General features: G+C 38.5%; 1 protein-coding gene across 2 annotated transcripts; it reads right to left on the reverse strand.

The window, feature by feature from the left end:
* Positions 1–2,945: 2,945 nt before the first annotated feature.
* Positions 2,946–25,731, reverse strand: OPRK1 (opioid receptor kappa 1). Of its 2 annotated transcripts, none has more exons than XM_066563126.1 (4): positions 25,465–25,731; positions 24,668–24,978; positions 11,215–11,567; positions 2,946–6,537 (listed from the first exon to the last, which is right to left on the reverse strand). In XM_066563126.1, exons 2-4 carry the CDS (start codon positions 24,925–24,927, stop codon positions 6,110–6,112), a joined length of 1,041 nt encoding a protein of 346 aa, XP_066419223.1. In that variant the 5' UTR covers positions 24,928–24,978; positions 25,465–25,731; the 3' UTR covers positions 2,946–6,109. The 2 variants fall into 2 exon arrangements, with proteins under 2 accessions (XP_066419223.1, XP_066419216.1); XM_066563119.1 differs by having other exon boundaries at positions 2,946–6,642.

Below are 25,731 nucleotides of genomic sequence, written 5' to 3' on the forward strand. Positions count from 1 at the left end.
GTACATGCTTTTATTTTCATTAAGTGAATGAAATGACACTAAAGTCTTATTTTGTGAAGAAAAATATTATTTTCATAACATTCTATGTGATCCTATTATTATCATTATAATTACTTCTCACTTTTATGGCTGCCACTCTGAGGAACAAATTTGTATGTACATCTGGGTTATAGCACTATCAGCAAAAAAGCACTTTTAAAATGCACAAACACAATTAAGAACCAACTGCAAAGTGCAGTAGAGTGGCTAAATGTCACTTTGCCCTGTCAGACAAGAAAAGAGAAACTCCATTCCAGGAAGCACTGTATATGCATACTTACATATGGGGCAGAATTGTAACACCTGACAGCTCCCATGGGCAAAACCACCATATTTTAATGTGATTCATACAGCTGGAGGTAATCTCTGAGTTTTAGGCATATATAGGAATTAACAGAATGGAAGAAAAACAAAGAAGAAAAAACATAATATGGATTTACAGATAACAGTTTTATGCCTAAATAATTCTATGTCTTTTTTTTTTTAATTTGTTTTTTCACCAAAAAAGAAGACTGGAGCTCAAGCAGGAGTTGAAAGAAGAGGGGGAAGGATACACTAGGTAAACCTAACTTCTATGCTGTCCGCTCCAGACACTTCTTGTACGATGACACAAAACAGAGATAAGAAACATCAGACTGAGGAAAAAAGTGCCCCAATAGCACAAAATACCAGCTTATCTGCTACAAATGGCAGCATATTAATGCTAGTTTTCTGCTGAATTTTTCAATTAGGGCAGTTTTGGCCATAAAAAATCTTCTTCAGGGAAGACAGAAGGAAGTACACATCCCTAAAATGCATCCTGCCATTCCCAGGGATAATTAAGTGTGGTTTTGCCAAGTACATTACAACTTCACAGTACAAGGGTATTTTCACTGATCAATCAAATATTTGTCCAACAGATGCAGACTTTCAAAGCTGTCTTTCAGATATCTGGAAATAGAAGATAAATGTAGATAAACCATATATATATGGGGTTTTTTCCCATAGTAAGCATTTACTGAAGAGCAAGATTTAGTTGCAGGTCTATCATTAGGCTGCCTTCATGTCTGCATCCTGGTGTTGCTTTCAGAAAAGCTTCTTGTACAGGAAAGTATTTAAAAAATTATAGGGGCTGTTCTGGGGACAGACAGCTAAGTATTTACTTTAATGAGAGACAGTTTGGGAGGAAATGCATCAGCAGTAATAAGTACTTTTCTTCCAGGACATTATGGCCTCTACCAAGAAAGGCTGCAGTATTCCACAGTAGTTTCCAAACTCTTCTTTTACCTTGCACCATTCTCCCACTCTGCCAAATGTTTTGTACTTCAGTACCAGGGTTGTTTACTTTATCTCCATACATCAAGAGACTCTAAATTGTTTGGGTTTTCAAAGCTTTTAAAACACATTTCAGCTAATTTGAAGAGAAATCGGTTGCTTTATAATATATAGAAGTAAAATATATAAAATCAGAGTATATAAATTAAAAGCATAAAGAAATCTTGTACACCCATACATAGGTACACAAGTGCTCACAACCTCTATTTTTCACATCTCCTAGCTTCTATACACTTTTCCTAAGCAACTGCTGTCACTGTCAATACAGTTTTCTCTCATACTATGTACCCACTATCAAGTCTTCACACCTTTAAAGCACTAATAGACAATAATACCTCCAGGAAGCTTACTACAGGGTTTGCTACAAATTTGCAGTGGAGTACAAAGCTGTAGGTATTTTTGGTATTCCTTTCAGCAGGAAAGTAGCAACCTAGATTCCTACAGCCATCAGCCTGCCCCAGGGCTTGTTTATTGATGAAGGAGGTAGGTATTTCTCTTCTGTAGATCCCTAAGCCCACCTGAGATGTGCCATTGGTATTAACAGAATTGAAAACTGAAGAAGAAAACTTGTATTTGCTGCCAACTAAAAATCAACATTGGAGGGAAAGCAGACTGAACAGGCTGGTAACTTCCATGATTATTTTCCAGAAAGGGTTATCCTGATTCCAGCTGGGTTATCGCTAATTTTCTTCTGAGCAGCCAGTACAGTGCTGTGTTTTGGATTTAGTAGGAGAATATGTTGATAACACGCTGATGGTTTAGTTGTGGCTAAGCAGCACTTACCCTGAGTCAAGGACTTCCCAGTTTCCCATGCTCTGCCAGCAGGCAGGTGCACCAGAGGACAGGAAGGAGCACAGCCAAAACAGCTGACCCAATCTTGCCAAAAGAGAATTCTATGCCACAGGATTTCATGCTCAGTGTATAAACTGGGAGGAGCTGGCCAAGAGGAGCCAGGCACTGTGTGGGATGGGCTGGGCATTGGCCAGTGGGTGGTGAGTGATTGTGTTGGGTATCAGGTGTCTGTCCTGGGTTTTATTTTTCCGTCACCTTTTTATTACTAATATTATTAGCATTAGTATCAATGTCAGTACATTTTACTTTGTTTCCATTTTTAAACTGGTTTTATCCCAAGCCACAGGTTTCTTGGAGGGGCAGGAATGGGCAGTGAGAAAGTGACGCCATTGCTCTTTGTTGCCAGCTGGGGTTAAATCACAGCGGTGTAACCCAAAGCTGAGCAGCCCTTGCACATGGTGTGACAGGTTTTACCCAACACAGCAGGAAAAGCAGCTCCTGCTCTCAGCTGCTTCCCTCCAGGAAGCAGCTCCCAGTGCTTGCACACTCTCTTGCATTAGCCACACAGCTGGACATCAAAACACTTTTAACTAAGTGATCAAAATCTGCAGTCTGAGATCATTCCACCTTGCATGTCAGGGCTTTATGCAGCAACAGTTCCCAAGCCACATGTAGTCCAGCAAAAAGCAAACCCCGAGCCAAAATACTTTGATTCAATCAGTTGAAATATCTTCCAATCTATCACTCTGGCATTGAATAGATGTGCTCACTATGTTGTATTGGACACCTGTAAGATCCAGTTAAAAATATCCAGGCACAATTACTTTTTTATTTGACAGATTACATAAGTTATCACAAACTCAATCAATTATGCTGAATCCACATTTTCTTCTGAAGAAAAAACTTCATTGGGAAGAAAACAGCCATATTTACAATGGTTATCATTGATTAAGAATTGATAAGCAATTAAGGAAAATAAAATCCCAGCACAATCTCCCTATCTTCTTTGCAAAGACTACATTAATTTACCAGAACCAAGAGGAATTCTGGATCAAAATGGTGTGTTTTCCCTTTGCCTTTCACAGGACAAAAATTTCATTTTCAGTTTTCCTCTGAATTTCTCATCATGTTGAGATATTGCTCATTAACTACATTTGGGGTTTCTCAGCATCTAAGCATCATTTCTCTGCCATGTGTTAGTCTGTCCTGAACCAGAACACCAAGTATATCTTCCAAATAAAAGATTTCTCAGCTAAAAGAAGCAGAAACACAGAAAGTGACATATTAGCTATCCCCACTAGTTGATTGATTGGAATTTAGCCCCACAAGCAGGTCCATGGCCATGCTTTTGCAGTATCAAATTTTTGGAACCTCCAAAAACAAAGGGAGATAAGAGTGGTTGCAGCAAGTACAAGCAACTACAAGCAATTCCCAAGCTGCCTGCCTATGTCTGCCCCAAGTTGTCATCCTCCAGGGCCCATGGGACAGCACAGCCTGTCCCTACTGTCCCATTCCCCATCCAGACCTGTTCCTGGGACAGGCAGCTCCTACCCTGCCTTTGCCTCTTGCTCCATCCTGGAGCCAGCACAAGAGAGAGAGAAAATCATTGGCTTGGAGTTGCAAAGAAAGTGAAGAGCTTTGCAATGGGAATTCAACCACCTAGAAGCAAATTCTGTGAGAAAAATCATAGTATCATTTTTAATGTACTTTCTCATGTGTGAAAGATATCATGGCCAGTTCTCTGCTGTTTTTCAGAGAATTTGACAAGAAAACTTCCAAGACACCTTTCTACTGCATTCAGACTAATTTGGCTGTTAATGTTCAATTGTAGAAATAAATCCTAAGGACACATTCCTATAACATTTCGCAAGCTTAATTGTTAGGAAGTTATAATTTCCTCCCACTGTGATAGAAATTATGATCTCCTTCTTAAAAACATAAACCTCAAAAATATTATTAGAAGCCTCCTTTTTGCAAATTAAGAACATTGATTTTTCATTACAATGCAAAGCATTGCACATAATGTGTAGAACAAAAACCCTATTCAAGCACAGACTTACATATGCAAATGGTAAGTCATGAACAGGAACATAGGTTATTTTGAATGAAAATGGTTCATTAGATTCTAGTTCTTTCCCATTTCACTTGCTCCTAGCTTGATAAATACTTTGGATTTTCAACTTTTACCTTAAACACTCTCTTTTTGTGGCCATTTAAATGTGAGGACTTAGTTTAGAAAGATGGATGCATGTTAAAAAAATGAATGAATGACAGAATAGGAGGTGAGACTCAGCAGTTGTGTAAGCATCATTCACTTCCCCAGGTAAAGCAGGCATCCTGAGGTCAGCTAATCATTCTTCATGTAGAAACAATCAGAAGGTGCTAGACTTGTCCAGAAAGAGTTGTCTTGAATATTTCAACAGCATTTATCAAACTAGTATAAAAAAATTGACATACATGACTGAATTAACAATAAAGTATATGAAGTCCTGAAGAAGGCTGAATTTCTACAGCACTTCCACAGGAACTGGACTGCCAGCTAGTCCAAGAAAAAACTCATTATTTTTACTGGTGTGCATAAGGCATTTTTGGCCTGATAGGACCAAATCAGATTGTGTTTCTGAGAAAATTTTCCATTAAATGAAGGCACCCACATTATTCTTTCTTTTGTATAAAGAACAAAATTATCAAGAAGATGTATGGTGTATGTGTTCAGGGTGAAGATAATGAGAGCCAAATTTCAGCAACAGCAGTAGTGGGAGTCGTAATATATAACATCAGGAAGACAAAAATCTACAGACTGGAAGTTAGGCTCCATTTTACCATAAACTTACCTTCAGCAAGCTAGTAACTTATTTATCTGTGCCTTGACACAACCATCTTCACAGAAAAACAGAGAAAATTTCTGAAGTTATAGGACTGTATCAAAGAAAATATATCAGCATCAATAAACCAGGATCTTTTTCCATCAAATGCCACTAAAGCATCCAGAAACATTTAATTTCCGTTGTATAAATTCAGTTAGTTCATGTGCTAATTCCCTTGTTTCTAATTTGTCAAATATTTATTTCAGTCTGCTTAGATATTGTTTAGGAAAACAACTTACACATGAGAGTGTTTCCTCCATGTAATGAATCTAACACGACTTTTCATTAATTTTGGAACAAGTGAAGCATTTGAAGTTTTCTAGCCTCTTGTTCAATATACACTCTGAAAATGCATATTATATTATTCAGACTCAATAAAGAAACAACCATCTTGGAAAATCACACTTATAAAACATTACACAGAGATGATTAAACATGTGATAACAATTCTCATTAAATTCCAGTATTTTTGAGTGCCAAAAGGCTTTACCATACACAGACACAATAAAATCACTTTGGTGTGTGGGTAGATCATGCTCAACCTCAATTTTCACAGCACAAACAAGGGTTACAGATATATTAATTGAGGACAATATTGATTATAGCTGTGGCATTGTCCACAGAAACCTAACACTCTTCACTGTTAAAGAGGATCAAGTTGTCAAACTCCGTACTTTAGAAGCAATCACTGTTGGGGCAGAAGTTTCTGGTATAGTTCAATTTTATGACCAAATATTGCCTTTTACAAAGTTATATATTGTAAAGAGAAGAGCAAGAACTATTCTTATCCAGAATCACCTGGTGCAACACTATCTCTTCACTCCGCAAAAGTGTGTTTTAGTGCTGGCTCAAGTTCAGCAGATATGGTGCCAAAACCTGACCATCATTCAGGTCCTTTTCATTTGAGCCAATTTTCAGGAGATTCTTGTTTATCGATAATAAATTTGCTTTAGTTCAAACTGCTGGGATTTCTGAAATATTCCAGTAATGTTCGTCTGGGTGAGTCGATTTCAAACTGCAGTGGTAATCTGTGTCAGTCCTAAGTCGTTGGACTCCTCTCTCTCCTGAGGACAGTAGGAGGACATTTCCACGACTAGTCATACCGGTTTGTTTGCCCCACCTGCTTCCCTCATGTAGGCTGGGTCTTGCACAGTGTTTCTGACTCTGCTGGTGCTCTGCCTGTCCATCCTCATCTTGAAGGGGAAGCAGAAGTCCTTGAAGCATCTCTTGAAGTTTTCATCCAAAAAGGCATAAAGGATTGGGTTGAGGCTGCTGTTGGTGTAACCCAGAGCAATGCAGAAGTAATAGCTGGATATGGCAGCAGTGCTGTGGGACACGTCCCCTAAGGCCTCCACCAGCACGAAAATGTGAATTGGAGTCCAGCAGATGATAAAGACTGCCACAACCACAAGCACCAACCTGGTGATGCGGCGCAGGTTTCGATCTTTCTCTCGAGACCCAGAGAGAAGCCGCACGCTTTTCAGGCGCAGAATCATCAGAGTATAGCAAACAATTATAATGAGAACTGGAATAACAAATGCAAAGACAAAGACACAGATTTTCATGAAGATGTCCCACCACACATAATCTCTGTCTGGAAACTGCAAGGAGCATTCAGTGCTAGCAGTATCTAAAAATGAAGGAAGCAAGAAGAAAATTGCTTTGTTATTAGATATTCTAAACAATGTCATTATCAGAGCGTAACCTAGGAAAAGTGATTAGCATGTACTGAGATATTAGTAAATGGAGTTATCATTAAATCACTCTAAGGAAGCTTTCAGTTACCATTGAAACTGGTTTTATGCAGCTGTGTCTAGAAATTACTGAGTTTTGAGCTTTTTCAAAAGCAAACTATTGTATGAAATTTCTTTCCCATGAGAGGATCAGAAAAAGCAGAGCACAAAACCAAAATCTGTAAAGTTGTTTCTATTTGAATCTCACTGAGATTTAAAACCAGACTGAGCACCATGTTCAGCGTAGAAATCTCATCATTATTATCAAACTACATATGTTTTTGTCTGTGGGTGGAGAAAGATTTTTGATGTCATGAATGGTAGAAGCTGAAGGAGGTTTTGATATTGATAAGATTTTGCCAATATATAATAATTGTGTAATAATCTTTTCCCATGTGCCTTTTACAGCACAATTAAGGTACACACAAATGCTTATATTCAGAAAAACCCATGGAAACATCTTCTCTTCTGTTAAATAGAAGCAAATAAAATACATGTGTGCATGGAGTCAAATGGCAGCTACTCTTTTTGCAGATCATGTCATTGGAAATGCAGCCTGTGCAGAGACTGCAGGATCTGGGGCACAGAGATCAGCCCACTCCCTCTCCCATTGCCCATGCCAGGATTCAGAGCCACAGGCTGTCACTTGAATGTATTTGGCAGAAATATTTCATCTGACAGGAGGCAGCTAAAGAAGGAAATGTTTGAGGTTTAATTTGCTGAACTCATTAGAGCCTTCCAACATATAAAATATATGGAAAAATAAGTAATAAGATAAATAAAAAGGAAAGAGAAGGGGTAAATTTACAGCTACTGTCAGTAGTTTAACTCTACTGAAAATAAATCAGGTTAACACAGAGATTTTTCACTCTGAATTGTAGCTTAGATTTTATACTGTAAAGTTCTTCGGATTTTTTATCATTTTCCCTACTGAGTTTGTCATTTCTCTACAAACTTTTATGTATTGTTTTTCATTGATTCAGATCCAAGAGTGGAATGATTCAGTATACTCCTGCACATCACTTTTTCATATCTGTCTCCATCAGGACACATCAGAAAAAAAAAATCAGGCCATATTTCCCTGCTATAAAAATGCTTTCCAAATCAAAAAGATATTGCAGAGAATTTGTTTGGAAAAACAATTAGGAGAGGAAGTTATCATTATAGTGCCATACACACATTTCCTTGGTTAGATATCAGAAAGCTGTTACTGGGCAATAATGAATACAGAAACATTTTAATAGAAAACATTTACAGCTAAAAATGCTAAACATTTTTGGGGCTTATTTTAAATAATATGTATGATTCTGAAAGCTGAACGTGGAAAAGACATATTTTTCTAGGTTGATGCAGGATACTCAGATGACAGCACAAGTGTGACTTGACACTCAGTGAATTTATCTAAATCCTTTGTGATGTAGGTTTTCATAAGCATACTTGCTTTCACTTAATTTCATTCTAGAAGTGCCAACAATCATCTTGAAAGAAGTTTTCCTGTCAATTATTACTGTTATTTGTAATAGAGCATGGCTTAGCAGCCATGACATAAAATCAGGATGCAGCTGTGTTATCTAAATTAGTAAAGCTGCCTCCAGATGCTTGGGATGAAAATGAAGTGTGGTCAAAGATGGCTGCTCCAGACCACATCCAGCTACTCACTGAAATTCACTCCCAGAAGAAATGGCCTCTTCAGATCTATTGACATAATTTCACATATTTATCAAAATAATTAGGTCATCCTCATGGTATTTTGCTATAATTTTTGGTTGGCAATGTTATTTTAGAATTCCAAATTATTGAATATGAACTTAATTATTATCTTGTGTCTCACTGCAGTTTACTTTCTACAGAAAATCTTATTCTGAATCATTATTATTAACGTATTGCACTTGATATATGTAATACCATAGCATAGTACTTTATGGAATCCATTTACATTTTCCCAGTTTACAAGTAGGAAACAGTCAATAGAAAATCTGATCATAATGCACAACACTATATTAATTTTCTGGAACTTTGGAAGTGGAACACAATAAAATCCAATTTATATTCTATTTTTACTGCCTGAAAAGTTGCAGAACTTATGAATAGTGTCACAATCTTCAGATTTCATACTGACATTTTCCACTTGGAAACACAACTATTCCAAATATATTGATATAATTAAGGAAAAACTGAATTCCATATGGTAGTTGGTGTGAATATATTTTATAATGTGTTTGATAAACTATCATTTAAGATTAATCTTAATATTGGTCTAGGAAACATACATATTATATATATATAATATTGATTGTGTCATTTTCATACCCTTCATATCCTTACTGGCAATACGAAGAGTTAATTTTATACCTTTATTTTTTTGATAGCTGAACAATTCTTCAGCAAGAAAACCTCCATTACAGCCAGAGCAGAAAAATTTACACAGATATAAAATTTATTTTGCAGGAAAAATGTATCAAAAGGACACACCTGGGAGCAATTCTGAGCTGTGATAACAAAATGGATTAACTGAGCACGGTGAGGGAACCTCAAGTATAATCATTTTCCATTTGCTGTTCAGTTGTTGCTTAAATGTGAACTCAACAGAGGCCCTGAAGCATGTAAACAACAACTGTTTTAACCAACATGACATAAAGTTTCAGGCCCGAGCTCCAGCTGTCAGGCAAGAAGAGCATCCTCGCTTTTCCACTTCAGCATTTATCAGAGCAATTCATGAGCACACCAGACAAGGTAATTGACACTAAATGCTCAAGAGAGACCTTAGATCAGACAAGCAGGGAGGAACAGTAGCAGCTGACAAGCAGCTGCCAATATTTCCAACCTCATTTAGCCCAGCTGTGTTCTGTATTACCAGCCTCTGCTTCATAAGTTATAAAAAAGGGCTGCCTTCTACACGGCGTGGAAAAGGCATTAAATCATTACTGGCCTCAGAGGAGCCCCTTGATCTAAACCTGATGCTGACACTGAATGACAGGAATATTCTGTTAGTTGAGCAGGCTCCAACAAAACACCTGCCTGAGCCAGTGTCCCATGGCCTTCAAGATCTCATATGTAGCAAGACATTCTTCCAAACATGCCTGAAGTTAATGTTTCCCCAGGCAGACCTTGTTTTATAGATCCTGTCAAAACTTTACTGGGGAGAAGAGCTACAGCACTGCAGACCAAGACACGTGATCCCCAAAAGCAATGAAAGACGAGCTTCCAGAGGACTTCTCTGTCACCTCCATAACAGAAGACTACCAGCAAGAACAAAATCTATATGTCTTCAGCCAAATCTATCAGCCCTTGAGCAGCTGTTACTGAGATGATTTTTCACGTCGGTCTATGTCAAACAGCTTAACATCCTGCATTTATTGTCTGCCAGATGAAACAGTGCCCTTAGGTAAACATTTGTCTGAAGAGGAATGAAACCTTTCTAAATAGAAAAGGTTGGCAGTGCAGGAAATTATGAATAATTTTTCAAAGGTTGTTTACATCACGAACAAGACTCCTACCAAATAAATGCCTGTATTTTATCCAGCCATCCAGTAATGGGATGACCCCAAACCAAGGACAACGTTAGAAGTCTCCATCTTTATGAAGACCCCGAGATGCCCCTGCACTGCACTTACACCGGTGGGTATGAAGCACATGTGTGAGAAAATGCTTCTCTCCCTTCCTGCTCAAGGAAGATCCCGAAATCAGACTAACCCCATAGCAGGGTAATGAGTCAGGAGCTATAGGGGCTAAATCCACAATCATTCATGGAACAGGCATTTCAAGCAAAGCCTATACATGGTCTGCATACAGTTTTCATTGACTTTGTGTTCTTGTGGCTGTTTCCCTGCCATAGCCTGAATTTCCATATCCTGTGACAATCCTTGTTCTCAGCTTTTCCAGGTTTCCATATAAATTCCCATCCTTTTTTAAATATGATCTTGAGATATTGTCATATATAATTTACCTTAATTTTCTCTCTCCTGCAACTGACTTTTCCTTTCCTACTTTCTTTTTCTTTCTTTGCCTTCAAATTCTGTGAAATGGCTGGTGATAATAAATTCCCAAGAATTCTAGTTTCTGCTCTTGGGACTTATCAGAACTACTCTCACAACATCTACAAAAAGAACCTTAAGCCCACATTTCAAGTTTCAACCTAAACTGATTCTAGATTTGCCCATTGTGATTAAACTCCTGATAATTTTCCCCTGATGTCTGCTTATAGTTTTTGATGGTCTCATTCTAGTACAAGCAGTGCTTCAAAGTGCATTTTGTTCTTTTATTTGGTATGGGCATCTGAGCTTAAATGATTTATATGTTTTACTGCGATGTTCTACTGTATATTTCAAGATGTCAGGAATTTAGGTGTAATTTTGAAGAAGGAATAAATAAGGTTTGATCAATATTTGAACCTACTTTCAGAATTCAAATACTTGAATTTATTGTCAGTTGAGAAATAAAAAGACTGAATTTTGAATGCTTGCACTCACCTTCCCTGACTTTGGTGCCTCCAAGAACTATTGCTGATATTCCAACAGATGAGGACAGCAGCCAGATACAGATGTTGATTATCTTTGCTTTGAGAGGTGTACGAAAGTCCAGAGCCTTGACAGGGTGACACACAGCAATGTATCGATCAACACTCATCATGGTGAGTGTGAAAATGCTGGTAAACATGTTGTAATAGTCAATAGAAATCACTATTTTACACAGCACATCACCAAAGGGCCAGGAGTTCATCAGGTACTCGGTGCTTTGGAAAGGCATGGTTGTGGTAACAAGTGCATCTGCCATAGCCAGGTTGAAGATGTAGATGTTGGTCGCTGTTTTCATCTTTGTGTACCTGCAGAACAAAAAAAGTAAGGCTTTATTACTATAAGATAGGATTATTTCCATTCAGATATGTAACAGTTCATCAGTCAGGCTTTGGCATAGTTGGGTTTTTTTCAGTCTTTTCTCATCTGTGATAGAAATGCACACAAATGCAAGACCCTTGGGATAAAAGTGAACACATTTTATTCAATCTCACAACACCCATGTTAGCAGTTAGAGCTGTTTACCACATGCAAAACAGGTATATGAAAACATTTAATCTAATCAGACAAATTTCAATTCTATTTCCTCAAATCCCGCTGCAAGAAAATATCACTGTTAAATTTGGAAGTGATCAAAATGTTTTTTTGTTTCCTTTTCTTATAGCTATCCGTCAGTGACTGTGAGATTTCTGGGTTTGGTTTGTGGAAGAAACTGTTATGCCATTCTCCAGTAAGAAAACAAGTTAATTGCTATGTTTGCTGAGCCAGTTTGCTTCTTATATGATAGTTTGTCTTGCTTGAATTCAATGAATACAATGCCAGCTGATACAATTTTAGTCATTTACCTTCCTTGTTCCTTCCTTGCCAATTTCTTCTCCTTTCTCATCACCAGCTTTTCCCAGGCCTCTCTTTTATGACTGATAATGTAAAAGATGACTCTTGTTTAGGTAGGATACCACAGTGGGAAAAAAACTGTCATAGCAGTATTTTTTCCTGCATTCTTTAATTTCACCAAAAGTAAGCCCTTGGTAGGAACCTCAGCCTACATAGAATAATAGCATCTGTTTTTTGAGATGACACCCTGCTTTGTTTGACCCCAATGACAGTTTTGGGAGACAGCCTGTGGAAGACTGCTTCCTTCTCTGTGATGGGTACAAAGGATGATGGAGAGCCTGCTGACATGGAAATTTACTTATCACTCCTGTGCTTCTCCTCAATAGTTGTGTTTGCTCCTTGCTGTTAATTTACCATTGGATTTAATGAGATTTTCTTTCTCAAAACTGCTTCAGTCCCATATTTTGGGTGTGTGTCCAAACTAGAAGTGCACACGTAACACACATAGAAACACACATAGCTACATTTTGCTATATGTCACGAATAATTTACAGTGGAAATATAAGATTTAACCACTTTAGTCAACAAACGCATAGCACAATGTGTCTATTTGCCTTCAAAACTTTGATGTGTCAAATAAAAAACTATTTTAAAAAGAAATTAGGCAGTGCTGTCAAATTGTGCCCAGTATGTAAATTAGCTGTCCAAAAAATATGGGCAGGAATTTCATTTTAGGACCAATATGAAATGTTAGAAATAGCATTGGTTTTTCTAAAACATTCTAATCAAGACTTATTGAGGAAATAAAGACAAATGGTGGTTTGAAACAAAGGGGAAAAAATCTGCAAGGGAAGAGAGAATACATCCTTCTCACCCACACACTGAACCACTAGTCAGAGATGGGCTTCTCCCACTAGATCAATCTCCTCAACAGACCCTCCAGGAGAGGCGGAATTTTGTCCTGTAGGTCACATTATAGCACTTAAGGCACTGTTCAAACAAAAATATGAGTCCTTGCAAATACAGGACATATTATCAGACAAATAACTTCCCTCCTGGTTAAAAAAAAAAAGAAGAAAAGAAAAATACTATCTTCAAGTTATCTCAGCTGAAAGACCAAAAAAAGTTCACTAAACACTCAAAACTCTCTGCTTAAATGGACTAATTTCCATTAAATTAAATAGAATAGTAGAAGGACAATTTTACTTCTACGGACATCCCTAATGATATTTGGAATTGCTGTCTTGTTCATATTGCAATAAAGAGACTGTGGAAAGCTGGAATGGTTGCATAATGGGACTGGAGGGACTGGAGAAAATTCTTTGACTGACTTAAAATCTGAGCACATTTAGTTTATCAAAAAGAACACCAAGAGGTGACTTGATTACAGTGTCTGAAGAACTTCACAGGGAGAAAATAGCAGGTACTGAAGAATTTTTTCAGACTACACAGAAAAGCATAACAAGAACAAATACATAAAACTCTTAAGAGAGAGAAATTCAGCTTAGAAACAATGACAGCTGTTTCTTAACAGCTAAGGTGATTATTATGGGGAAAAAGAAAGGAGTAATTTTTCCATCCACTGATGCCTGCAAATCAAGATCTGCTGAGTTTACACAGAGTTTGCTTCAGTCAAATATAAGTTACTATACTTAACACAGGAACATTCAGAAGAAATGCAATGACCTTTGATAAGCAGAGGTGACACAAGTAATCATTCTCCTGAATCATTATATCTGTAGATCTTTAAAAACTTCGCCAAGGGTTTGGATAGGGAAAGTTTGCATTCAAAAAGTATAGAGGAATTAGCTTGACCTTTCTTTTCTTTAAGAAAATCAGAAAACTGGGAGAAAATATCTAAGATTTTATTAGCCTTGGAAAAGCAAATATCTCAAAGTCTTTATATCTCATATTTCCCGTTCCTTGCAACCTTAATTTAAGTATTTTATGTGTGTGCCATTACAACTCTATATGCCATATTTTCCCAGTACCCTTTACCCTTTTTCTCCTCCTTAGACTACGTGGAAAAAAGCAAAGTGCTGTAAAACTGGGCTAGTAAAGAGCTTGATTACTTTTGCCTGGAAACATTGGCCTGTGTATAAATGTGGTATTGGCCTTTAAAATTATTAGGTGCGATAGATAAAGTCATACATTCATTTAGAAGCTTAGAAAATTCAGAAATGCATTTGAGAATCTGGACTCAATCATCCAAACTCCTTGAATGTTTTTAATTAAACACCTGAAAATTATTAAATGCCTACATGCCTCTGAAGATATGTGCTTGCAGGTTTAATCAAATGTCCAGATTAGGTAACAGAGTGACTGCTGTTGCTGTCAGACCCTTTCGAGCAGACCCTGATAAAGTTCATAAGATAAGGGATTTGCCTGCTTTCCTGCAACTCATTCTATTGCACCAAAACATAGAAGGAAATAATATTTTGTGGTCTGAAGTAATCTCACCATACTCTCCACTCAGTTGAACAAGGTCAAAACAGTGATTGTGTAAGGGAATCTTGTCTTCCTTTGCAGAATTAAAATTCTTGATCAAATATCTAAATTCATTTAAGCAAAAATATTTCTATCTGCTTTAGTTAGTTTAGCAGGACAGATAGGGTAAATCTGAACATAATTACAGCATAAGTGCCTCAGTAGCAATTTATGGCATTTTCTTAGTGTCTGAGGTACAAGTTTCAAAGACTATTACAATATTTATAAACCATGGCTGTATAAAGTGCTCATGGGAAATCCCATGTCTAAAAAATGGTTTGTTAGATACAGGGACTTCTTAAGAGAATGGCAACATTTCTAATACTACATAGGAGTGGAAAGTCCCTCTTTTAAACCAGGTGCTAGAATCTAATATCAAGCAGCAGATAAAAACTCTGATCACTTAAACTGGTGGATCTCAAGACTGCTTGTAAAGCTATAAGCAGGCCTCAAGCCTCTGTAAACTTAAAACTAGAAGATATATAAAACTGCAGAAAAACAGTCAAAATGAAACACAACACTTTCACATTGATGATTTTTTTTTTTTGGATGGGTATGTGATGAAATTTTTAAGGAGCAGGTTTTAAATTATGTCTACTTACATATCAAAAATAAAATTCTCAAAACTATTGGGCATTATTCACTTTCCAAAACCAGAAAGTTCTTTGAGACTGAATATAGACTGACCCCTAGAAATTTTCCCTGTGTTTCTCAGTCAACTCATCATTACTGTTCTTTTCCCTCTGGAATAGAACATGCTTTTAAGACAAGCTTTTAAGACAATAAATAAGAAGAAATCACACCTTCAGCCTACGCTATCAATGAAATTGTGCTAACAGAAGAGGGAAACATGCTACTAAGGATCTGGTGTGCTTTCAGAAAAAAATCTGCTAGTAGTGCCCCTTAAAGTTATTATCTCAAAGAGAGGAGAGGATTGTGATTCTAAAGCACACTATAACATTAGAAAATCTGATAAAAGGTGAGAAAGAGGCTCTGGTCAAACTTTTTTCATGTAACTGTAATAGGATGAAATAATGAAATATTCCCTGCAGTGTGAAATGAGGGATGGGGAAGGGAGCAAAACTAGCAAATAACCTACAACAAATATACTACAAATATACTTCTTCAGTTGCAGAGGGAAAGTACAAAAGCATAAAATAATAAGGAATAACAAACACAGGTTTTTCACAGATACCTGGGTAAGAGAATGAAAATTAAAGCTAAAGCACATCTAAAGCAAATTGCAAAAACACCTATCAGCAGGATGCAGGCTCTGTTCCACTAGGTTCCTCTGAATGAAGTATATGGAGATCAAGCAGCTGAAAAGCTTAGTCAGGAAAGCTCTAAATCTCAAGGCTATATTCTGGGTATAGTCAGTATAATACTGCGTCAGAACAGGAAGAAAAAACCAGAAAACAATCCAGGAGGATCTATTCCAAACCCATACCATGTCATAAGGATGGCTCAGCTCTCTCTTGGATATTCATAATCCAATATAAAATCTTATGCCAATATGAAATGAAGGCTAAGGTCATTTAAAGAATATAAAAATTAACATGCTGTAGTTGTCATGTTTGTATTGGGTTATATGACATTATCATATTTTAATTTGCCACATTTTAGCAGTAGAGGATCTCAGATGACACTTTAAATAAAGGAAAACCTTGTTACTGCACATATTTAATGGTTGCCTGTCTTAATCAAATCTTTTAGGACATAAAATTGTTGTCTACAAAATTACACCATAAAGTGGAATTCTCTTTACTAATAAACATCTAAAGATACCAATTTTAAAGCAGCTCAAAAAAGAAAAGCATAAATTTGTCTTTTATTCTTCCCCCAGACAACATAATCTATGTGAATGATAAAGGGTATAGTTAAAATGCTTACAATTTTCCACTACCATTTCTTCCCTGCACGAGCCCTAAACAGAGCCTGAACAAGATTTAATCTTGTGGATTTAGATTGGATGTGGAAGGTTTTCTTCCTGAGCTAAAGAACCAGGCTCTGAATTAGTTCAAGTCCATGTATATAGTGGTCAATGTGGAAGAAAATTCACACTACTTAACAAAAATTAATTCATCTTTTTCCTTCTATGATAAAGGCTTTTAATATTTTTATGTGAGCTCAAAAGCCTCTTTTGCAAGAAACTGTAAAATGGTAGAAAAAAAATACTGTGAAATTTCTGCTTCCATGACTTTGATAGGAGAGGTCAGAGGTCAAGGTGCTGTGAATCACTGCAGCTCAAAATGAATCAGTGAGAATGCAGAATTTCACTAAATTAGTACTTTATCTAAAACCATTATGTCTAATAACATTATGAAAGAGCCTGGACAATTAGCTTAGACTATGTAACAGATTTTTTTGCTCTCTATTGGTAAGTAGAGGTGAATACTGACCTTGTAAGGCAACTGATTCTATCTCTTGAAAAACTTCATGCTGCTGCAGATGTTTCCCAGTGACCAGTCCTGCCATGGGGGGTTCCCAGGGTGTTACACAGACCATTCTAATTCTTTTTACTTGTCACAAATACATTGCTCTAGTGAACATTGGATCTCTGTCTCTGGTAACATCCACCTTTCCTGTTATTCCTTTTTCTTGGAAGAATTTTTTTTTTTAAATAAAGGGCATGAACCCCTTTAGCAAAGTGCTTCCCTTGATTTTATGGGAAATGGAATTGAGTAGGACAGAGATTGCCTGGCAAGGAGAACAAATCTAATTGCTCAAGGAAACAGGGATAATAGCCCCAGGAAAAGATTTCTCAGGGTCTTTCTTTCCTTGTTGGAAGCAGAGAACAGTTTGTTGAATGTTTACTTCCACTAGATGTTTCTGCAGGACAGAAAAAAAGGAAAGAGCTCAGAAACCACTTACTCAGGGGTCTTGGGGTATGGGTATCTCTCTTCTTCCCGAAGCAATGCACCTGGTCTCCATTTTCCCACAGGGATGAATAACAACTGACACAGCTGGGAGTGCTTTATAGGACAACTACACACTCCGAGGTGTGGAGACCCAAATCTCTGGTCAACACTCCCATAATAAGGTTTAATGGCAGACAAGGGACTTTGCTCTATAACAAGTACAGGATTGTGTGGTAAGACAGCAAATGAACATATCAGTAATGAGCCAGCTCAGGGAGAGGTCATCAGTCCCTCTTAGGAGGCATCTGGGAGGCTTTCTCTGGACTCCTCCCATGTATCTGTTTTCCTCACCTGCCTCAGGGAATCCCACAGCACAGACCAGCTGAACACACACATTCCTGAAGGAGATGGTTCAAGTGAAATGCAGAAAACTTTAAGTTACAGTAAACAGAAGAGCAGAGCTTATAGCTTCCATGGTGAAAATATTCTTCTCCTGCCCACTTTGACAAACCAGCCATTCTGAAAGGTGAGTCTAACAGCAAGTCCTGATGCAGTCTGTCATCCAGCAGCATGGTAAAACAAAACTTTTCTGAGTGTGAACATTAAATGAGCATTGACTAGATTTTCTAAACTAATCCTACCATGCAGTTTCTCATCTGTCACTACTCAAGGAGGCTTTTGCCCAACAGTAGCCACAGTGGCTGGACTACCAACAATACATTTAGGAAATGCAAAATCCTCTTGGCTTCACATGCAGCACAACTAAATTTGGAAACTCTAGACATTCACTCTTAATGCATTGCTGACTTCTGGAGCAGAGATGAGCAGCTGCGTGTTACCAAGGTGGATTGGTATAAGAAATAGAGAAGACACAAAGGTTCTGCTCACTTTCTTACCATGAATTTGCAGAAATTCATACACTGAAGAAAACTGTCTTCTCATAATCATACTCATGAAAAGAACACAGAGATTTCACAAAAAATAATGTCTCAAAACTGAAAACAGGAAACTGCCTAAAATTAATTTTAACTTTCATGAAATTAGAAGGTGAATTTAATGAGAGCTGAACCCTCTGGCTTTGAGAGAAATAAATATTTCAACGCTAATTCACAGCCTGACATGACAACTTCCTAATAGAACCATGCTAATTTAAAGCAAATAAAAAAGTAATATTATGGTGTTATCAAAATCTAGTATTAATTTCAACCAATATGTTAAATCAATTTAATTTTCGTGTACTTTTTGTTTTAAGTGCTGTGCACCTTTACATATTCTTTATTTATATCATTTTAACATTTTGTGGAACGCCAGCATGGTCAGACATCCCTCTTCCATTATCCTTGTTGCATCTGCATACACCCTTTCCCCACAACTAATCCAGTTTGCGCACTCATGCCTGTCTGTAGACAAAATTATAATCCTAATGCCTTTTCCTCATATCTCTCTAAATTCACAAAAGAAGATAGCAATAAGCAAAGCACAAAGTCTTCCTTAAGGAGAAGAGCACAGATTCCTCACTTTGAGAGAATTATCTGATATTTAGAGATGAGGGGACCAAAATGGAGACATGAAGTATACTTCCTGGAAGTTAAGTATAGCTGGATGCTTTTTCTTCAGAAAAAAATACATAACTGGAATCAAAACTCTTCTTGGGAACCCATCTGTTCCAGAGAATTTAACTTAAAGGGACAAAGTAATCACAGTTTAGACAGTGAGAGTAGGCAAGACAGGAGGATTATCTTCCCTTCTCCTTAATGTGTCCCAGGAATCCAAATCAACCAGTTAAGAATTTCCTTTTACAACACCCTTTCAGCAAATTCAAAATCCTTTCTCAGAAAAAAAACTAACTGAAATTCTTCCCTCACTTCTTCCATTTCACCAGAAGGGCTAAGCCAGTCTGTGCCCCACAACACCATCTCATCACTGTGCACCCTCCCTGTGCTTCCTCCAGGATCATGAGTTACCTACCCACCGCTCTCCCCTCTTACAAGAGGAAAGTCATCTCAAGCTTTCTGCCTTGCCAGCAGCCAAACTGGAAAGTTCTTCTAAGTTTTCACTTTCTTCCAGTTGAAAAAGGTTCTCTGTAATTCATCTTGCTACCAGACACTGATTCCAGTTATGCCTTTCGCTGAACTAAATGATTACCTGGCTGTTAGCCCAGCAGAAACGTCTGGATGGATACCAAATTACTTTTCAGAAGCCAAACACATTATTCACTATAAGCTATAGCCTCTCTTTAATACTGTCTGTGGTAAATATTCCTTTCAAGCCTTTCCTCTCTCCCTGCCTATTTTCAGTATCAGCTCTTGTTATCACAGCACGACCATGAGTTGGACTTATAAATTGTCAGTTTATAAATCCCAGGTCTCACTTGGTCACTGTCTAGCTGGGTTTTAAAAGTATTAGAAATAGTAACATTTTGTTTAAATGGTCTGTGTTTTCAAACTATCGACACTCTTCTATAAGCCTGTCCTCTTTCATGTTTCCTGTTGCCTTGTTCTTTGTGCCATCTGTAAAAGCTTTTGGTAATGATCACTCTTCAAAGTTGTGATGGAAATTATGTCACGTTTGAACTAACGCTGCAGAACTGATCAAAATTACCTCCATTCAGTGAGGGACGGCTAGATGCTCTTTGAAATCCATGATGAATTGCTATCAATCCATTTGATGCCTCTCTGCTGGTAGTAGTAAGCTGTCAGATTTTTGATTAGCAAAGGAAAGGTTAAAAATCCTAAACTTCACATAGTACAGTTCACCCTCTGCCTTTAGCAGCCAAAGTCTTGATTTCATAAAAGAACGAAATCATGCAAACTGCCAGCAATAGGGAACAGCTAATTCACTTAGGTACTCTTCTGGAGCTTAAATTTTCATTTCAGAACAATATTCTTTCCAAATATAATTTAATAAAATTAGGACAATAATTTAAAGCAATTTAACAAATGATCTTTTGATGGTATCAAAATCTATTATTAATTTAAACCAATGTATTGAATCCATTTCATTGTTGTGTACTTTAAAAAAAAATATTTTCATTCTTGTTTGGAATGAATTATGAAGAAATTTTAAAAACAATCTGGAAAGGAGTCAATTTCATATGACATTTCTTAATACACTCTTCCCATTATGTAAAATACTGTTCAGTTCAATGAATATAAGAACAAAAATGTATCAGTGGTAAAACATTTTCTTCAACATTAGACTAAGCAGAGAATTATAAGGTTTCTCTTTTCCTTTAGGAATCAATCTACACATCTGTAACACAGCCTCTTCTTAAAAATTCTTGAATGTAGAAAATTATTCAGTTCACTGGAAGCTCAAAAGATAATTTTAAAAGAATACAGGATTGGCTCTTTGGGATCCTGTTGATATCAGCTGGTCTCAGTAAATTACTTCAGGAACAATGAGGGTAAGATAAATACATAGAAAAAGTGCATCTGGAGAGGGTAAGAGAGAGCATCTCCCAGAGTTTTGTCAGAGTATGTTTATGGTTTTGATAAGTGCAGATCCTAGTTAAAGCTGTAACTTTAGTCAGGAGATTTTCTTCCCTGCAGTTGTCAGAATAAACTACGATTTTGCCTACAGCCAGCCCTAAATTTTAAAGAAAAAAAGTCATGAGGTGAGAAGAATGGAGAAAAAAGCCTTTTTGCTTCCAAACACAAATAGGTTTTTTTATCCCCTTCAGCCAACTTGCTTCCAAAAATATCATCTGAGACCTCAGAGGAAAAGCTAATCTCAAAAGAAAAGGTTTGGGGTAGAGGTAGGTTCTGCTAATGCCAAGAACCACACAGCTGTAGGACTTTCCTCAGGTGAGGTCAGACGACTTTACCAGGTATCTGCAAACCCATTTCATGCTTCCCCTCCTCCTCCACAGAGGAGGACTGTGCTTCCCACACAGTGCTTATGTTTCCCACCAATACAAGAGGCAATGTGATGCCTTCTTTTTCTCTTACTCTCTCCCCAGGACAGGCAGCAGCCCCAGGAGAGCATTACACCCCACGTGCCGTGGCTTGCACGGAGTGTCCATCCACCCAGCTGACAGCAGAGCCCCCTGGGACAGTGCACAGCTGATCCAAACATGGGGACAGATCCTGCAAACCACCCACACTGGGAGAGCCAAGTGCCATGGGCAGGAACAGAGTGCCAGTCCCCTGTCTACTCAACAGAGAGCTTTTTCTGCACATCAAAAATGATCGCTCGTTGTGTGTCTGAGGAGCCCAGGGTGTTTACAATAGACCTGGTCTTGCCCTGTTATAAGCTTTAGTGATTAGACTTTGGCTTTTACATCTAACTTTTGCTGTGTGTTTAAAGACAGTGAATGTCAGCATTTCCATTTTACATGTGAGGAAACCATGAAGTGAACTCATCAGGACAGGAAAAAGTGTTGAAATTTGATAGTAAAACCAAGAGAAGAATCCAGGTCTCCTGAGAAATGCTTTAAGAGGCCATGGTGTTGACACTGTACTAAAGGACCATTCTCAGTCAGACTTCAGCACAAATGTCTTCTCACAGGAGCTGTATCAAACTCACCTACTTTTCTGTCAGGAGTTTGTACATGTGACTGAAGTGGCATTCTTCTGTTATTTTTTCCTCTGAGGAAACTCTGAGTTTTCCCTCTCAGCAGAAAAACACTCCACCAGACCTGTAAGAGATTTCATTCACCCAGCACTCCATGCACAAGCTGCTGAGATGCTGACTCACTGGTGTCCATGAGCTTCTTTAGCAGCCCTTATGCAGGAGTAGCAAAACCACTCCTGTAGTGGTATTAAAGCAAGGAATTTCCCAAGGCCTGCCTATACCACAGGCTGTGGCTGAATTTGAGCCTGTTTCTGAGGCATCTCAACATTCTGGAGTCTCCTGAATCTACCACAGCATTGACACTTCAACACTTTGACTGAAAATCTCAGAACAGAGGGAGGAGCTTTTTTTTTTTTGTCACCCAAAAAGTGACCCAGTGTCAGGCCTGGAGTGTCAGGCAGTTGGGCTAGATGATTATTATAATAACTCCAACTGAACTATTCTAACAATGTTAGACATTTAAATGAGCAAAGGGAGAGGAGTCGTCCCTGCCTTGCCTGCCTTTCTAGAGGGGGTTAGGAGAAGAGCAGATCTGGAATTCAGAGTTGAGAAACAGTAGCAAAGGACCTCAGACAAAGCCTGTACTCAGCTGGAAGGTAAAAAAGAGGCTCAGGATATCCCCATCCCACTTTAGATTTGTGGCAGCTGGAGGGGGGCTATTGTGGGATGGCTGGGGGACAGAATCTGCCTCTCCCTTACCATCTTATTTCCCAAACTTCCCACAGACCTTGTCTTTCCTCACAAAAGGCCATCACTGCAGGGTACATTGTTCATGGGTCCTGAGATACTTCACATATACTCATGCAGAGAGTATATGTGAGGAAAAAATGGAGGGACATGGGAGGTTTGGACAAAAATGAAGAAAATAAACCTCTTGCACAAATGTTTGAAATATTTCAAGACCATAAGAAAACTGCTGGCTTGTATTTGCTAATGATTCTTTAAAGCATTTGCCACACAGAAAACCTAGGAGAGAAATCTAACAAAGAAAAAAAAACAACACCCCCCCCCAAAAAAAAACAACCCAGATATTTGTTTATTTGTTTATTATTTCATTATTTTATTTTATGTCAAAATTCTTTATTTTTTTACCTCATAATTGAGAGATGGGCCAAGAGAAAATTCAAGGAAAGGCTAATGTAGGAACTAGAATTAAAGTGAGCAATAGCTATCTAGAGCCCTACAAAAATAGTCTTAGGAGGGTAGCAGAAGGAGAGAAAAAAGCAAGTATATGTGCACCAGGATAATCCATACATGCTAACTTCTAGGGCTAAGTTTGGGATATTTCCAGTGCCCAGCCAATTAATCAGCTGTCTTTGTTACTGACTGGTGGCTTAGAAAATCTCTGCCTTTGCAGCTGTGTGACTGTCAAGTATGGAGTCTCTTTTCTTGAAGGAGAAATACAAAAATAAATTAAATCTCTACTCTGAATGAAGGTCAAAAGGGCATGCAGGGGTATAAAAATCACAACATCACAAAACTGGAGACAACCACTTTTTCTAAACTGACCACAGGCAACTCTTTTCATTGCACTGACTAGCAAATGGAATTTTACTTTCATTATTCAAGAGTATGCACCTGATTATAACTCATCTTTCGAAGTACTTTATCAACAACTTCAGTGGTTCTCATCATTTCCCCTTGTATCAAGTCTGACAGTTACTTCATCGTTCTGCAATTGCTTGACCCCTACAAAAGAGAATCCCTTCCAATACATCCATTTTTTTTTTCAATGTACAAGCTGATTTCATTGGAGCAATGGCTACTCCACAGTTCTGGGATTATTTTTTCCTAGAAACTTTATCATAATTCAAACAGGCTGTGGAGAAAGAGTCCAAGAAGTTGCATGATTTCAGTGCCCTGTACTGCTCATTATCACCCTGCTAAACAGCACTGTCCAAGCATGCCTACAGATTGCAAATGACAATGACAAAAAGAGAGAGGAAGCCCAGTGCAAACTAAAATATTCACCAATACACAAGCGTAAGTGCAAGCAAAAATATCAGTGCATTTCACCAAGTGGTTTAGTTTGAAACCTTCACTAACACAGACACAGAGCTTTCTCCTCTGTCCTGGAAAACAATGGAAAAGGTATTTCAGCACTTTCTCTACTTTCTTCAATTCAACACCAACAACTGGAGTGACACACTGCTAAACAGAGAAAAAACATCCCTTGCTTTACATTAAGCCTATCTTTCATCATTTCCTGGCTTTCCCTCCTTGTTAAGGAAAACATTAGGTGCCAAGGCAATGATGGATCATTGTCCCCATGACTGGACACATAAGCTGTCCTTCAGGGTCTCCTAACAGTGGAAATAAAAGCTGCCTTGTACAAGTTTCCTTCTTTCACTCGAGCTTTTTTCCCTCGGATGCCAGCAGCATCTCATCCCTAGAGGGCAGCCAATGAACACAGCTCCAGGCACAAAACGCTTTCCCTCAGGCTGCAGGACTTATCACATTTAACCAGCTCGTCCTTTCTCTCTCTAACACACAAGTGCAGGCAAACCACTGTGACTGACAAGTTTTGGGTCATTTCAGTTGCTTTTTTTCCAGTTCCTCACCATAGGGCTTCCATAATCCACCCTCTCCCCCACCCTGCCAAACTTAGGGACGGTCTTTTGCGCCTCTTCCAACCAGTACCCAAAACCTCTTACCTTATGATGACAAACATGACCAGGGAGTTTCCCACCAAGCCCACAACGAAGACCACCGAGTAGACAGCAGTGATGATGATGGGAATGGCGGGGGAGATGCTGGTGTGGTTGTGCTGGCCGTCCCCAAAGCCCCCAGTGGCATTGGTGTCATAGTCTGCCCAGCCCGGGAGCCAGCTGCTGCTGGTGCTGGGGGGCCGGCAGGGCCCTGGGGAGCAGGTGGAGTCTGGCTCCTCACGGAAAATCTGTATGGGGGCATCCATAGGGACACAGTCCAAGACCACGAGGAGTGCACACAACAGGAGGCAAGTATGCTGGAAAGAGGGAAGAGAAAGAAAGAGAAGTATTTTTACAGCCACAGAACATTAAGACCTCTGAAACTTGTATGTGTTAAGGGGAGCTCTGCTGTGATGGGAACTGTAATTTGCCAAGCAGAGATTTAAGCAAATCACATCCATATTAAATTATTTCAAGTTTTACATCTTGCTATGTAATGCTGCTTCTCCAAGTGCACAAGGAAAGTTTTCCTCCACTTTCAAAGGTTGCATAGTGAAGCAAGCCAGATGGGAACAGCTCAGATCCACCCCCACACTTTAACCCTGTCTTTCCCATCTTTCATATTTTAAGTCAAACTCTGTCCTAACAAGGGCTCTTCATTGCCTAAGCTCTGCTATAAAGGGGAAGGAGACAGAGATACCCACCACCTCTCTGCACATTTGCTTTAACACCCTGCCCTGAGTTATTTTTTCCTGATCCCATACTTGCTTTCATAGAAAAGCCACATTAATGACAACAAATACCTTTCAGTCCAGGAAAAGAAGCGGAGTCCTCAAACAGGTGCTCTTGGCAGGAAAAGAAAAGAATAAAGCCGCCTTGCTTGGCTCCTGGAAGTGCCACTGACCACCTAGGACTTTTGGATGTGAGGCACCTGCGCCCTCAGAGAGGCGTGCTGGCAGCAGAGCCGGCTCCCAGGCATGAGCTGCAGCGTGCAGCAGCAGCAGATGCTGCTGTTCCAGCTCCCACCACTTCGCCTTTTCTCTCTCAGGCTCCCTCTGCCTCCCTCTCGC

This window comes from Molothrus aeneus, chromosome 1 (assembly GCF_037042795.1).
Source record: "Molothrus aeneus isolate 106 chromosome 1, BPBGC_Maene_1.0, whole genome shotgun sequence".
Lineage (NCBI taxonomy): Eukaryota > Metazoa > Chordata > Aves > Passeriformes > Icteridae > Molothrus > Molothrus aeneus.